Genomic DNA, 13782 nt, shown 5'->3' on the forward strand with positions numbered 1-13782 from the left:
ATATTAAAAGCAGGGAATGTGTCGTATCAGTTATATCCGTTACTTCTGTATTCTGAATATTGCAGTCGATGATGACACACACAAACCAGGATGAAGATGAGGGAGCTGACTTTGAGAGAAAAGCAAGCAATTTGGATGCTAAAAGAAGAGAGGAAGTCAATTAGAGCTATAGCAAAAATAAAGGGCATGGAGAATTCAAGAGTTTGGAAACCACCAGCGACACCAGCAACCAACAACTACCTGATCAGCTGAGAAAACAACAGTAGTTGATGACAGACAAATCATAAAAGCTGTGAAAATGAACCATAAAAGACGTGTCTGTAAAATCACCAACAACTTCCAGAAAGCTGGGGTGATGCTCTGACAATCTACTGTCCTCAGGAGACTTTGACACAGAATTACAGATGCTACACAGCAAGATGCAAACCTCTGACCAGCACCAAAAAAAGAAAGGCAAGATTAGAGTTTGCAAGAAAGCACAAAGGTGAGCAAGAAGAGTTTTGGAACTGTGTTTATGGACCGATGAGACAAAGATGAACCTTTATCTAAGTGATGGGAAAGCAAAAATGTGGAGAAAAAAAGGGAACTGCAAATGATCTCAAGCATACAGCCTCATCTGTAAAGCATGGTGGAGGTGGTGTCATGGCATGGGCATGCATGGCTGCCTCTGGAACAGGCCCTCTCAACTTTACTGATGACTTAATGTATGATGACAGCAGCAGAATGAATTTGGAAGGGTACAAAACCATCTTGCCTACCAATATTCAAGAAAATGCCACCAGATTAATTTGGAAGTGCTTCATATTGCATCAGGACAATGACCCAAAACACCCTGCCAGTTCAGTCAAGGAATTTATAAGGGCAAAGAAATGGAAAGTCTTAGATTGCCCAAGTCAAACTCCAGATTTAAATCCGATTGAACATGAATTTCACCAGCTGGAGAGGAGAGTAAAGGCATAAACTCTCCAAAACAAGCAACAATTGGGATTGGCTGCATTAAAGGCTGGGAAAAGTATTTCAAAGGATGAGACCAAGAGTCTGGTGATGTCTATGGGTCACAGACTCACTGCTGTGATTGTGCGCAAGGGATCTGCAACTAAATAATAGTTTTTAATATTTTATATCTGCCTTATGTTCAACTGTCCCAATACTTATGCTCACATCAATGAGTGGGATGAACTCTAAATGTGCTGTTCTTTTTATTTGGTGAAACATGTATGTGTTGAAACGGCTAATAATAAAATGTGACATTCTGTAGTTTTGTCTCATATTCATCTTTTAATCATATTTTCAAATGTCTTGACTCCACAGCCATTTGTTTTTACTGTTCCAATACTTATGGAGGGCATTGTATATATATATATATATATGGTTGTAAGGTGTTGATATAGTTTGTTTAACAATGATTTAGTGCCATTATCTCACACTACTGTCATGGTCAATTTACTTAATTACTGTACTTATGAGAGAACAACTGTTCAATTAGCCCTGTGATTGGCTGGATGACTTGTCAATCAACCAACCAGAAAGGGTTTGACCGGTTTCTATAATGAATGGAGCCACCAATTCACTGATATGTGCCATTGGTGTGCTCATGTGACAATGTCAAAACATACCAGAAACAGAAACACGATAAAACTACCACAAATAGCCCATATGATATCTCTGAAGTTATGTGATTATAGCTTTGTGTGACACGTTTCGCAGCAGGTTTGCTGTTGATGCTGAACATCACTCTATAACTCTATATGTTCTCATGACATCATCACATCAAAATCATCACATGATCATCATCACATCATAACATCACCACTCCAAAATCATGACATCATCATCATCACCATCACATCATGACATAATAATCACATCAAAATCATCACATGATCATTATCACATCATAACATCACCACTCCAAAATCATGACATCATCATCACCACCACATCATGACATCATAATAATCACATCAAAATCATCACATGATCATCATCATAACATCACCACTAAAAAATCATGACATCATCATCATCATCATCACCACCACATCGTGACATCATAATAATCACATCATAACATCACCACTCCAAAATCATGACATCATCATAACCACCACATCATGACATCATAATAATCACATCAAAATCATCACATGATCATCATCACATCATAACATCACCACTCCAAAATCATGACATCATCATCATCACCACCACATCATGACATCATCATAATCACATCAAAATCATGACATCATCATCACCACCACATCATGACATCATAATAATCACATCAAAATCATGACATCATCATCACCACCACATCATGACATCATCATAATCACATCAAAATCATCACATGATCATCATCACATCATAACATCACCACTCCAAAATCATGACATCATCATCACCACCACATCATGACATCATCATAATCACATCAAAATCATGACATCATAATCTCATCATGACACCATCATCACCACATCATAATCATGACATCAACGAGACGGGATCAGGTGCTGATGGGATACGGTGTGTCCGCTCACCTGTCTCTCTCACAGCCTCACTCCAGTTCCCTTCCAGGAACATCGAGCTGCGTCCGGAGACGCTATGGGAACGCCATCAGCGTAACCGGCGCTCTGAATATTTTACACAACCAGTCTAATGGATGGGCGAGGCATCACGGGCGGGGTGACGTCAAGACCAGGAAGTATATAAGCACGTGTGGCGGAGCCCGCGTCAGCTTTCTGTCATTCAGCAAGCGCTCTGTGTGTTGTCAGTCTGATTCTTTGTCTTGTGAGTCTTATTTGGTGTTGTCTGTCTCAGAAACGTAGGAGAACATGCCTAAAGCTAAGGCAAAGACTAGGGGCGATCCCAGATCGCGTTTCAGGTTGTGTTGAGCAAGGCACCGAACCCCCAACTGCTCCCCGGGCGCCGCAGCATAAATGGCTGCCCACTGCTCCGGGTGTGTGTTCACGGTGTGTGTGTGTGTGTGTGTGTGTGCATTTGTTCACTACTTACTGCTGTGTGTGTGCACTTGGATGGGTTAAACGCAGAGCACCAATTTCGAGTATGGGTCACCATACTTGACAATACGTCACGACTTTTACTTTAGTCCCTGCCCTCGTTACATCACGAGCGGGGACACACACAACCTGTGCGTGGTCTGTTTGGGTGCGGAGCATGCGGCATCAGCTCTTGAGGGAGCCGATTGCCTGCACTGTGAGCGGCTCCCGCTGCGCACACTCCGCACCCGGAAGGCTCTCTTCGAGAAGGGAGCCTTCGCGAGCCTCCCACGCGGTGCTGGCCCCGCTGCTGCCGAGGCAGAGCGGCTGCTACACTCGTGGGGCTCGCAGGTTGATCTGGCTGGCGGGAGTGAGACGGGTATGTCTCTATCTCCTCCCGTATCCGCCAGATCTGGTGTCCCGTCTCTCGGGGAAGCGGTTACTTCCCCCCGAGATGAGGACTCAGCGCTTCGTCTATCTTCCTCTGAGGAGGTTGATGTGACGAGCGTTGAAGAGGTTGTGCCGCCTCTCTCGCCCCAATACGAGGAGCTATTAGAGGTGGTAACTCGGGCAGTGGCCAAGCTTGACATCAGTTGGCCCCCCGAGAAAACAACTGTGCCGCAGTCCAGCCTGCTGGACGAGCGTTTCCTGCGCTCGCGGCCGCCACCTCTGCGCAGGAGCCTTCCTTTTTTCCCCGATCTCCACACCGAGGTGTCGAGATCCTGGGTGAAACCGTATACATCCCGCCCTTTCGTTCCTGCGTCAGATTACTACGGTAATGTGCGGGAATTGGACGGGCGTGGATACAGGGCGATGCCCCGGATTGAGCAGACGCTTGCGGGCTATCTGTCTCCTTCCACGGCATCGTCCTTGAAGGCTCCCACCCTGCCCACTAGGCCTCTGCGCACCACATCATCCCTAGTGGGCAGGGGGTATGCGGCAGCAGGACAGGCTGGTGCGTGTCTGCACACAATGGCGGTGTTGCAGGCGTACCAGGCCGAACTGCTGAAGGAGTTAGACGAGTTCGGGGATGTCAGAGCTGAGGATATCTCAGAGCTCAGGAGAACCGCCGATTTGGCTCTCCGCGCCACCAAGGAGTCGGCCCGTGCTATCGGCCGCTCCATGGCAGCTATGGTGGCAGCGGAAAGGCACTTGTGGCTGACCCTGTCCGACATCAAGGAGAAGGACAGGGTCTGCCTCCTGGACGCCCCGCTTCAGCCTTCTGGCCTGTTCGGCGACGCTGTGAGCACCGTCGTCGACAGGTTTCAGGAGGCCCGCAGGCAAGCGGAGGCGTTTCGGCGGTTCCTCCCCCGCCGCTCTCTAACTCTGGAGGCTGCTGGGCGGGAGCAGCCTCCTCCGCATACCAGCTCCTCGCACAGGGCTGCGCAGAAAGAGAGCGTCGCCTCTCGTGCTCCCCCGAGACGGAGCCGAGGGCAGCGGCGCTCCGCGCCGGGGACTTCAAAGCCCAAGACAGACCTGAGGGATGTCTTGGCGGCCAAGAGGTCCGCGGCAAGGAAGTCCTGATGGGCGAGCCCCAGGACTTCGGAGGGCGACCCCTACTGGGGTGGAGCGGCTTACACCGCGGCTTACGGTGACCGTCTCCCCTCGGTGCCCTCCAGGGATTTGTCTGCCAACCCTGCAGTTCCAGGGCACAGCAGGTCACAGCGAGCGTTATTCTCAGGTTCTACCGCCTGTGACTTCAGCGGGCCTGAGAAACTCGCCTCAGCCGCCAGATTGCGCGTCTCCTGTCGGTGCGCCGCAGCAAGACAGCGGTCTGGCCGCTTCTCTAACACCAGAGGTCAGTCTCGAGAGACTGATTCCCTTAGTAGATCGTTTGGCAGCCTGGCAACGGCTGCCGAACGTGTCTCTCTGGGTCCTGCGGACGGTAGAGGCTGGCTATTCCATCCAGTTCGATGGGCCACCCCCGCGGTTCAACGGGGTCTGTGTGACTACGGTCCGCCCCGAGCAGGCTCTGGTCCTGGAACAGGAAGTCAACACTTTGCTGAAAAAGGAAGCCATAGAGTTGGTTCCACCTCACGAAGTGTACACCGGCTTTTACAGCCGGTACTTCATTGTTCCGAAGAGGGATGGAGGGCTGAGGCCCATCTTGAACCTCTCAGTCAGACCGCTGAAGTTCAAGATGCTGACGGTCAAGCAGAGCGTGTCTCAAATCAGGTCCGAGGACTGGTTTGTCACGATAGACCTCAAAGACGCCTATTTCCATGTGTCCATCCTTCCCTCTCACAGGAAGTTCCTGAGGTTCGCTTTCGGGGGCAAAGCGTACCAATATTGGGTTCTTCCCTTCGGCCTAGCACTCTCACCCCGCACTTTCACCAAGTGTGTGGATGCGGCCCTGGTCCCGTTGCGACTGCAAGGCATCCGCATACTAAATTGTGTTATTGAGGCCAGCAGGGGGTGCTCACCCTGCGGTCTGTGTGGGTCCTAACGCCCCAGTATAGTGACGGGGACACTATACTGTCAAAAAGCACCGTCTTTCGGATGAGACGTTAAACCGAGGTCCTGACTCTCTGTGGTCATTAAAAATCCCAGGATGTCTTTCGAAAAGAGTAGAGGTGTGACCTCGGCATCCTGGCCAAATTTCCCCATTGGTCTCTGACCATGATGGCCTCCTAATTATCCCCTTACATTGATTGGCTTCATCACTCTGTCTCCTCTCCACCAGTAAACTGGTGTGTGGTGGGCGTTCTGGCGCACTATGGCTGCCGTCGCATCATCCAGGTGGATGCTGCACACTGGTGGTGGACGAGGAGACACCACCCCTTACAATGTAGAGCGCTTTGAGTGCTTAGAAAAGCAGAAAAGCGCTATATAAATGTAATGAATTATTATTATTATTATTATTATTATTATTATTATTATTATTATTATAATATCGACGATTGGTTGATTCTTGCTCAATCAGAGCAGTTGGCAGTTCGGCATCGAGATGTCGTTCTTGCCCACATGAAAGATTTGGGGTTAAGACTAAACGCCAAAAAGAGTGTGCTTTCTCCAGCTCAGAGAACCACTTATCTAGGCGTGGTGTGGGATTCGACCACGATGCAGGCTCGTTTGACCCCTGCTCGGATCGAGTCGATCCTCACGGCAGTCAGGAGAGTGCGAGAGGGCCAGCCATTCACTGTCAAGCAGTTTCAGAGGCTGCTTGGGCTCATGGCAGCTGCGTCCAGCGTGATTCCTTCTGGCCTGCTGTACATGAGGCCCCTACAGTGGTGGCTCAAGACCAGGGGGGTCTCCCTGAGGGGAAACTCGCTCCGCGCTGTCAAGGTGTCACGGCGCTGCATCCGTGTCTTAGACATGTGGAGGAAACCTTGGTTCTTGTCCCAGGGCCCGGTGCTGGGAGCTCCTTGTCGCCGCGTCTCGCTAGCGACGGACGCTTCCCTCACCGGTTGGGGTGCGGTCATGAGTGGCCACCCTGCCCACGGTCTGTGGACTGGTCGCCACCTGACGTGGCATATCAACTGGCTAGAGATCCTAGCTGTGTTCCGTGCTCTCAAGCACTTCCTCCCAGACCTGAGAGATTGCCACGTGCTGGTCCACACCGACAGCACGGCAGTGGTCTCTTACATCAACCACCAAGGAGGTCTGCGGTCGCGCCCCTTGTACAAGCTGGCACACCAGATCCTTGTGTGGTCCCAGGGCAAGCTCCTATCATTGAGAGCGGTGCACATCCCTGGGTATCTCAACGTCGGCGCAGACGTCCTGTCGAGACAGGGGCCGAGGCCCGGGGAATGGATGCTTCACCCCCAGGTGGTGAAGCAGATTTGGAAGGTTTTTGGCCAAGCACAGGTGGACCTCTTTGCGACTCGAGAGTCGGCGCAATGTCCCCTTTGGTTCTCTCTAGCTCCTCCAGCGCCTCTGGGACTGGATGCTATGGTACAGACCTGGCCGAGGCTTCGTCTGTACGCCTTCCCCCCGATCGCTCTGCTCCCGGGAGTTTTGGCGAGAGTGCGCCGGGACGCGGTCAGCCTACTGTTAGTAGCACCGTTCTGACCGGGCCGAGTATGGTTCTCGGATCTGATTTCCCTCCTCGACGGCACCCCGTGGCCGGTACCGATCAGGAGCGATCTCCTCTCACAGGCTGGGGGCACCCTTGTGCACCCCCGCACGGAGTGCTGGAGGCTGTGGGTGTGGCCCCTGAGGGGGCACAACTCATAGCTTCCGGTCTGTCAACCGAGGTTGTCGAGACCATCCTCCAATCCAGAGCTCCCTCTACGAGGAAACTGTACGCCTTGAAGTGGAAACTCTTCACTTCATGGTGCGGGGACCGCCAGCTCAACCCAGTCAACTGCCCGATCCGCGCAGTTCTGCGAGTTCCTGCAGGCCCGCTTCTCCGCAGGGTTAACCCACTCCACTATTAAGGTCTACGTGGCAGCTATCTCGTCGTACCACGCCCTTATCGGTGGCCAGTCAGTGGGCAGACACCCCCTGGTTACACGTTTCCTCCACGGTGCGCTGAGGCTGAGGCCGCCTGTACGACCCCGTGTGCCCACGTGGGACCTGGCTGTGGTACTTGAGGCTCTGTGCAGAGCACCCTTTGAGCCTCTCGGGGAGATAACTGATAGACTCCTCACGATCAAGACCGTCTTTCTGCTGGCTATCACCTCTCTTCGCATATCGACAGAGCGCACTCGACCCGAGGTGTGGCGGCCTCCAAGGCCTTCTGTTCAGGTGTCTCCATGCAAGACATCTGCAACGCTGCTGGGTGGTCCACGCCCCTGACATTCGCCAGGTTTTACAACCTCGACATCAGAGCCACTCCAGGCTCCTCCGTCCTTTCAGCCTGACACCAGGCAGGGACTTGTCAGTCTGGCGGCATTGGTATAGCGTTCCCATAGCGTCTCCGGACGCAGCTCGATGTTCCTGGAAGGGAACGTACCAGGTTACGTATGTAACCCAGGTTCCCTGAAGGGAACGAGAGCTGCGTCTCGGGCCACACTTCCGGCATCCCTGCCAGCGCTTGCTTCATGACTTGCAGCTGACGCGGGCTCCGCCGCACGTGCTTATATACTTCCTGGTCATGACGTCACCCCGCCCGTGACGCCTCGCCCATCCATTAGACTGGTTGTATAAAATATTCAGAGCGCCGGTTACGCTGATGGCGTTCCCATAGCGTCTCCGGACGCAGCTATCGTTCCCTTCAGGGAACCTGGGTTACATACGTAACCTGGTACGTTTTTTGGGGTTGTTCACGGCCACATAATGATAGAGAACCACCAGCAGGAAGAGCGAGACGCCCAGCATGTTGGCGAATATAGCCAGCTGCACATCTGTCACCATCTCACTGCAAAACACCACACTTTAGCTCACAAACTCATACCACGGTAATACCATAGTACTGCAAGGAACCCTAAATACCAAGGCATCACATTCTAGTGTCTATAAAACCATGGGAATCTCATGCAATGGCACTCTACAACTACACAAAAACATCATCATGTGACATGTTTTCTGTCACAGAACGGCCAGGCTCTCCCATCAACCAATTACCACGATCCACTTCACCTGAGTTCTGATCACGCGCACCTGCACCTCATCACCACCATCACCCAGAACCACATAAAAGCACTCGCCTCCATTCACCCAGTTGTCCGATCTCGTTCTTGCGACGTGAACTCTTCCCCGACAGACTCCAGTCGTTGAGTATTACCTATGCATTCCTTACCTATTGATACTTACCTCCTGTTCTCCTCCTCGTTGTCTTCCCCGTCTCCAGACCGTCCTGTGTGTCATTGGATATCCCCGCTCTCCTGTGTTCCACATCACCGCCTCGTCCAGCACCTGAAGACACGAAAGACACTTTAGAAGCACGAATCATCACCTGCAAGATATCAAAAGTTCACGACTCACCTCACCATCACAGTTCCCACTCATCCTGTAAAATAAACATCTATTCTTTTGCACCTACCTCTGTGTTGGGAAGTTACTGTAACATTTTCATGTCAGTCACCTTTATTTACATGTGACCCTGGAGCATAAAAGCAGTCATGAGTAGCACAGGTATATTTGTAGCAATAGCCAACAATACATTGTATGGGTCAAAATTATCAATTTTTCTTTTATGACAAAAGTCATTAGGATATTAAGTAAAGATCATGTTCCATGAAGATATTTTATAAATTTCCTATCGTAAATATATCAAAACTTAATTTTTGATTAATAATATGCATTGCTAAGAACTTCATTTGGACAACTTTAAAGGCGATTTTCTCAATATTTCGATTTTTTTGCACCCTCAGATTCCAGATTTTCAAATAGTTGTATCTCAGCCAAATATTGTCCTATCATAACAAACCATACATCAATGGAATTATTATTTATTCAGATTCAGATGATGTAGAAATCTCAATTTCAAAAAAATTTACCCTTATGGTCCTTTGTGGTCCAGGGTCACATATAGCACTTTATACAATACTGATTATAAATGTAACCTTATGTAATAATACACACACACTGCTCATCAAGGCTGCATATATTTGATTTAAAAATACAGAAAAAATAATACTTTTATGAAATATTATTGCAATTTAAAATAATGGTTTTATATTTTTATATACTTTAAACTGTAATTTATTTCTGTGATCAAAGCTGTATTTTCAGCATCATTCCGCCAGTCTTCAGTGTCACATGATCTTCAGAAATCATAATAATATGCTGATTTATTATCAGTGTTGAGACTGTTGTGCTGCTTCATATTGTTTTGGAACCTGTGATACTTTTTCAGGATTGTTTGATTAATAACAAGTTAAAAAGGAACAAAAGTAATTCAAAATATAATTTTTTTGTAACATTATGCATGGCTGTTCAAAAGTTTGGTGTCTCAGTATATTTATTTATTTATTTAAAGAAATTAATTATTTTCTTCAGGAGGAATGTGTTAAAGTGATAGCAAAGACTTATATTGTTAGAAACTATTTATATTTTGGATAAATGCTGTTCTTTTTAACTTTTTATTAATCAATAAATCCTGACAAAAGTATCACAGATTCAAAAACAATATGAAGCAGATTCATTAATAATAAATCAGCATATTAGAGTGATTTCTGAAGGATCATGTGACACTGAAGACTGGAGTAATGATGCTGAAAATTCAGCTTTGCATCACAAAAATCAATTATATTTGAAAGTATATTAAAATAGAAAACTGGTGTTTTAAATTAAAATAATATTTCATAATATTACATTTTTTTCAGTATTTTTAATCAAATAAATGCAACCTTGATGAGCAGAAGAAACTTCATTAAAAAAACAATAAAAATCTTACTGATCCCATATATAATAAAATATTATAAATAATATATATACAGAGATGTTAAATATATTATACATTTTATATATTAGTACTACATTATATAATAGTATGTTATACATTATTATGTATTTTAGAATCTAATATAAGTATATATTATAAAATATTATAAATAATATATATATATATATATATATATATATATATACAGAGAGAGATTAAAAATATACATTTTAGTTATATATATATATATATATATATATATATATTATTTATTTATTTAAATTGTTTATAATTTTTCTAAAATAATTATATATTACTGCATGATTTATATATGTATGTTTGTAACTGAAGCCAATGCCAAACCTGCAGCAGCTAAAAAACACCAGCAGAGGCCGATTCAAGGCCGTACTGAGAGAGGTGACCGATGCCCAGCATCCACCATACTTCACTATCCGTGACTCTGGACCACAAAACCAGTCATAAGGGTCGATGTTTTGAAATTGAGATTTATACATAATAATACATCAATGAATAAATTATCTTTCCATTGATGTATGGTTTGTTAGGATAGGACAATATTTAGAGATACAACTATTTGAAAATCTGGAATCTGAGGGAGCAAAAAAATCAAAATATTGAGAAAATCGCCTTTAAAGTTGTTCAAATTAAGTTCTGAGCAATGCATATTACTAATCAAAAATGAAGTTTTGATATATTTACGGTAGGAAATTTATAAAATATCTTCATAAAACATGATCTTTACTTAATACCCTAATGATTTTTGTCATAAAAGAAAAATGGATAATTTTGATCCATACAATGTATTGTTGGCTATTGCTACAAATATACCTGTGCTACTTATGACTGCTTTTGTGCAAAATAAATAGACTTCAAAATATAAAAATTAATAAACAATCTTAAATCAACTTTAAAAGCAGGAAAACAGATTATGATCCCTGCTAACAAAAATGTTTCTATTAAGCTATGAAAACCTTATTTCTGAACGTTCAGAAACGTCCCATTTTTAAAATGTTTTAAAAACTTTTAAATAAAGGTTAAAGTCATTTTTTATCATGTTGTAAGCATTATGGGAATATGTTTACAAAGTGTCAGACAAAGCCTTTCAGATTAATCGCTCCATGAAGGATGCATGAAGATAGTAATGTTTTAAGAACATTATTGGACAACAAATCACTTTGAATGAACGTCTTATTATTAACATTGCTGGAAGATGTTTGTTCATTACTTTGAGAGAAAGTTCTCTGTTATCTGGGATTCATTTAAAACCACAGAAAGAGAAAATGTTTCAGATAAACGGCTTGATTTGATTCTAAACACTGTAAACAGACACAGTTAGTCTCTAAATCGGCTCTGAACGTGTTGAATGTGTTTATAACTGAAATAACACTTATCTCGCTTTAGTATTGACCGCATAGTGAAGATGAACTTGGAAAAGAGATGATTTACTCACATGTTTAGCATCAGGCTATGATTTAGCATGTCCGCGTTATTACAGCAACGGTGTTCCCGCTGAACTCGAGCACGAGCGCCGGCGCGGAGACCAGGAGCGGCTCTAGACCACAGTAACTGGGGCTCGGGGCCAGAGTCAGGCAGGAGCGGCTTTAGACCACAGTAACTGGAGCCCGGGGCCAGAGTCAGGCAGGAGCGGCATTAGACCACAGTAACTGGAGCCCGGGGCCAGAGTCAGGCAGGAGCGGCTCTAAACCACAGTAACTGGTGCTCGGGGCCAGAGTCAGGCAGGAGCGGCTCTAGACCACAGTAACTGGAGCCCGGGGCCAGAGTCAAGCAGAAGCGGCTTTAGACCACAGAAACTGGAGCCCGGGGCCAGAGTCAGGCAGGAGCGGCTTTAGACCACAGTAACTGGAGCCCGGGGCCAGAGTCAGGCAGGAGGGGCTCTAGACCACAGTAACTGGGACTCGGGGCCAGAGTCAGGCAGGAGCGGCTCTAGACCACAGTAACTGGAGCCCGGGGCCAGAGTCAAGCAGAAGCGGCTTTAGACCACAGAAACTGGAGCCCGGGGCCAGAGTCAGGCAGAAGCGGCTTTAGACCACAGAAACTGCAGCCTGGGGCCAGAGTCAGGCAGGAGCGGCTTTAGACCACAGTAACTGGAGCCCGGGGCCAGAGTCAGGCAGGAGCGGCTCTAAACCACAGTAACTGGTGCTCGGGGCCAGAGTCAGGCAGGAGCGGCTCTAGACCACCGTAACTGGAGCCCGGGGCCAGAGTCAAGCAGAAGCGGCTTTAGACCACAGAAACTGGAGCCCGGGGCCAGAGTCAGGCAGGAGCGGCTTTAGACCACAGTAACTGGAGCCCGGGGCCAGAGTCAGGCAGGAGGGGCTCTAGACCACAGTAACTGGGACTCGGGGCCAGAGTCAGGCAGGAGCGGCTCTAGACCACAGTAACTGGAGCCCGGGGCCAGAGTCAAGCAGAAGCGGCTTTAGACCACAGAAACTGGAGCCCGGGGCCAGAGTCAGGCAGAAGCGGCTTTAGACCACAGAAACTGGAGCCCGGGGCCAGAGTCAGGCAGGAGCGGCTCTAGACCACAGTAACTGGAGCCCGGGGCCAGAGTCAGGCAGGAGCGGCTCTAGACCACAGTAACTGGAGCCCGGGGCCAGAGTCAGGTAGGAGCGGCTCTAGACCACAGTAACTGGAGCCCGGGGCCAGAGTCAGGCAGGAGGGGCTCTAGACCACAGTAACTGGGACTCGGGGCCAGAGCCAGGCAGGAGCGGCTCTAGACCACAGTAACTGGAGCCCGGGGCCAGAGTCAGGCAAAAGCGGCTTTAGACCACAGAAACTGGAGCCTGGGGCCAGAGTCAGGCAGAAGCGGCTTTAGACCACAGTAACTGGAGCCCGGGGCCAGAGTCAGGCAGGAGGGGCTCTAGACCACAGTAACTGGGACTCGGGGCCAGAGCCAGGCAGGAGCGGCTCTAGACCACAGTAACTGGAGCCCGGGGCCAGAGTCAGGCAAAAGCGGCTTTAGACCACAGTAACTGGAGCCTGGGGCCAGAGTCAAGCAGGAGCGGCTTTAGACCACAGTAACTGGAGCCCGGGGCCAGAGTCAGGCAGAGTCAGGCAGGAGCGGCTCTTGACCACAGTAACTGGAGCCCGGGGCCAGAGTCAGGCAAAAGCGGCTTTAGACCACAGTAACTGGAGCCCGGGGCCAGAGTCAAGCAGGAGCGGCTCTAGACCACAGTAACTGAGAGGCAGGGACCACTTGTGCTTTTGAGGGGCACAATTTTAAAATTAATCTGAACCTACTTTAAGCATTATTCATTCAGTCATGTTTTCACCATGTCATGTATCACTGCATCTCTAGAAGTAATTATAACAATTTCAACTAAAATGAATATGTTTCAGCATGTTTCATTTATTTGACACAATATTTTGTACTGTAGTGTGACGAGCACTCATTATGTTTGAGGGGGCACGAGTGAAGGGGGGTCTCATGTGTGACACAAAGCAGCCACAACACCACTGTATAACTGATAT

General features: G+C 47.6%; 1 protein-coding gene across 1 annotated transcript; it reads right to left on the reverse strand.

Annotated features, from left to right (window-relative positions):
* Positions 1–8177: 8177 nt before the first annotated feature.
* On the reverse strand, positions 8178–8303 carry LOC306885307 (dolichyl-diphosphooligosaccharide--protein glycosyltransferase subunit 4-like; the record flags this gene model as incomplete). The annotated part of the gene is made up of 1 exon (XM_079441745.1): positions 8178–8303. The coding sequence occupies one exon, from the start codon at positions 8301–8303 to the stop codon at positions 8178–8180; it is 126 nt and encodes a 41-aa protein (XP_079297871.1).
* Positions 8304–13782: the final 5479 nt, after the last annotated feature.

This window comes from Barbus barbus (assembly GCF_936440315.1).
Source record: "Barbus barbus genome assembly, chromosome: 19".
NCBI lineage: Eukaryota > Metazoa > Chordata > Actinopteri > Cypriniformes > Cyprinidae > Barbus > Barbus barbus.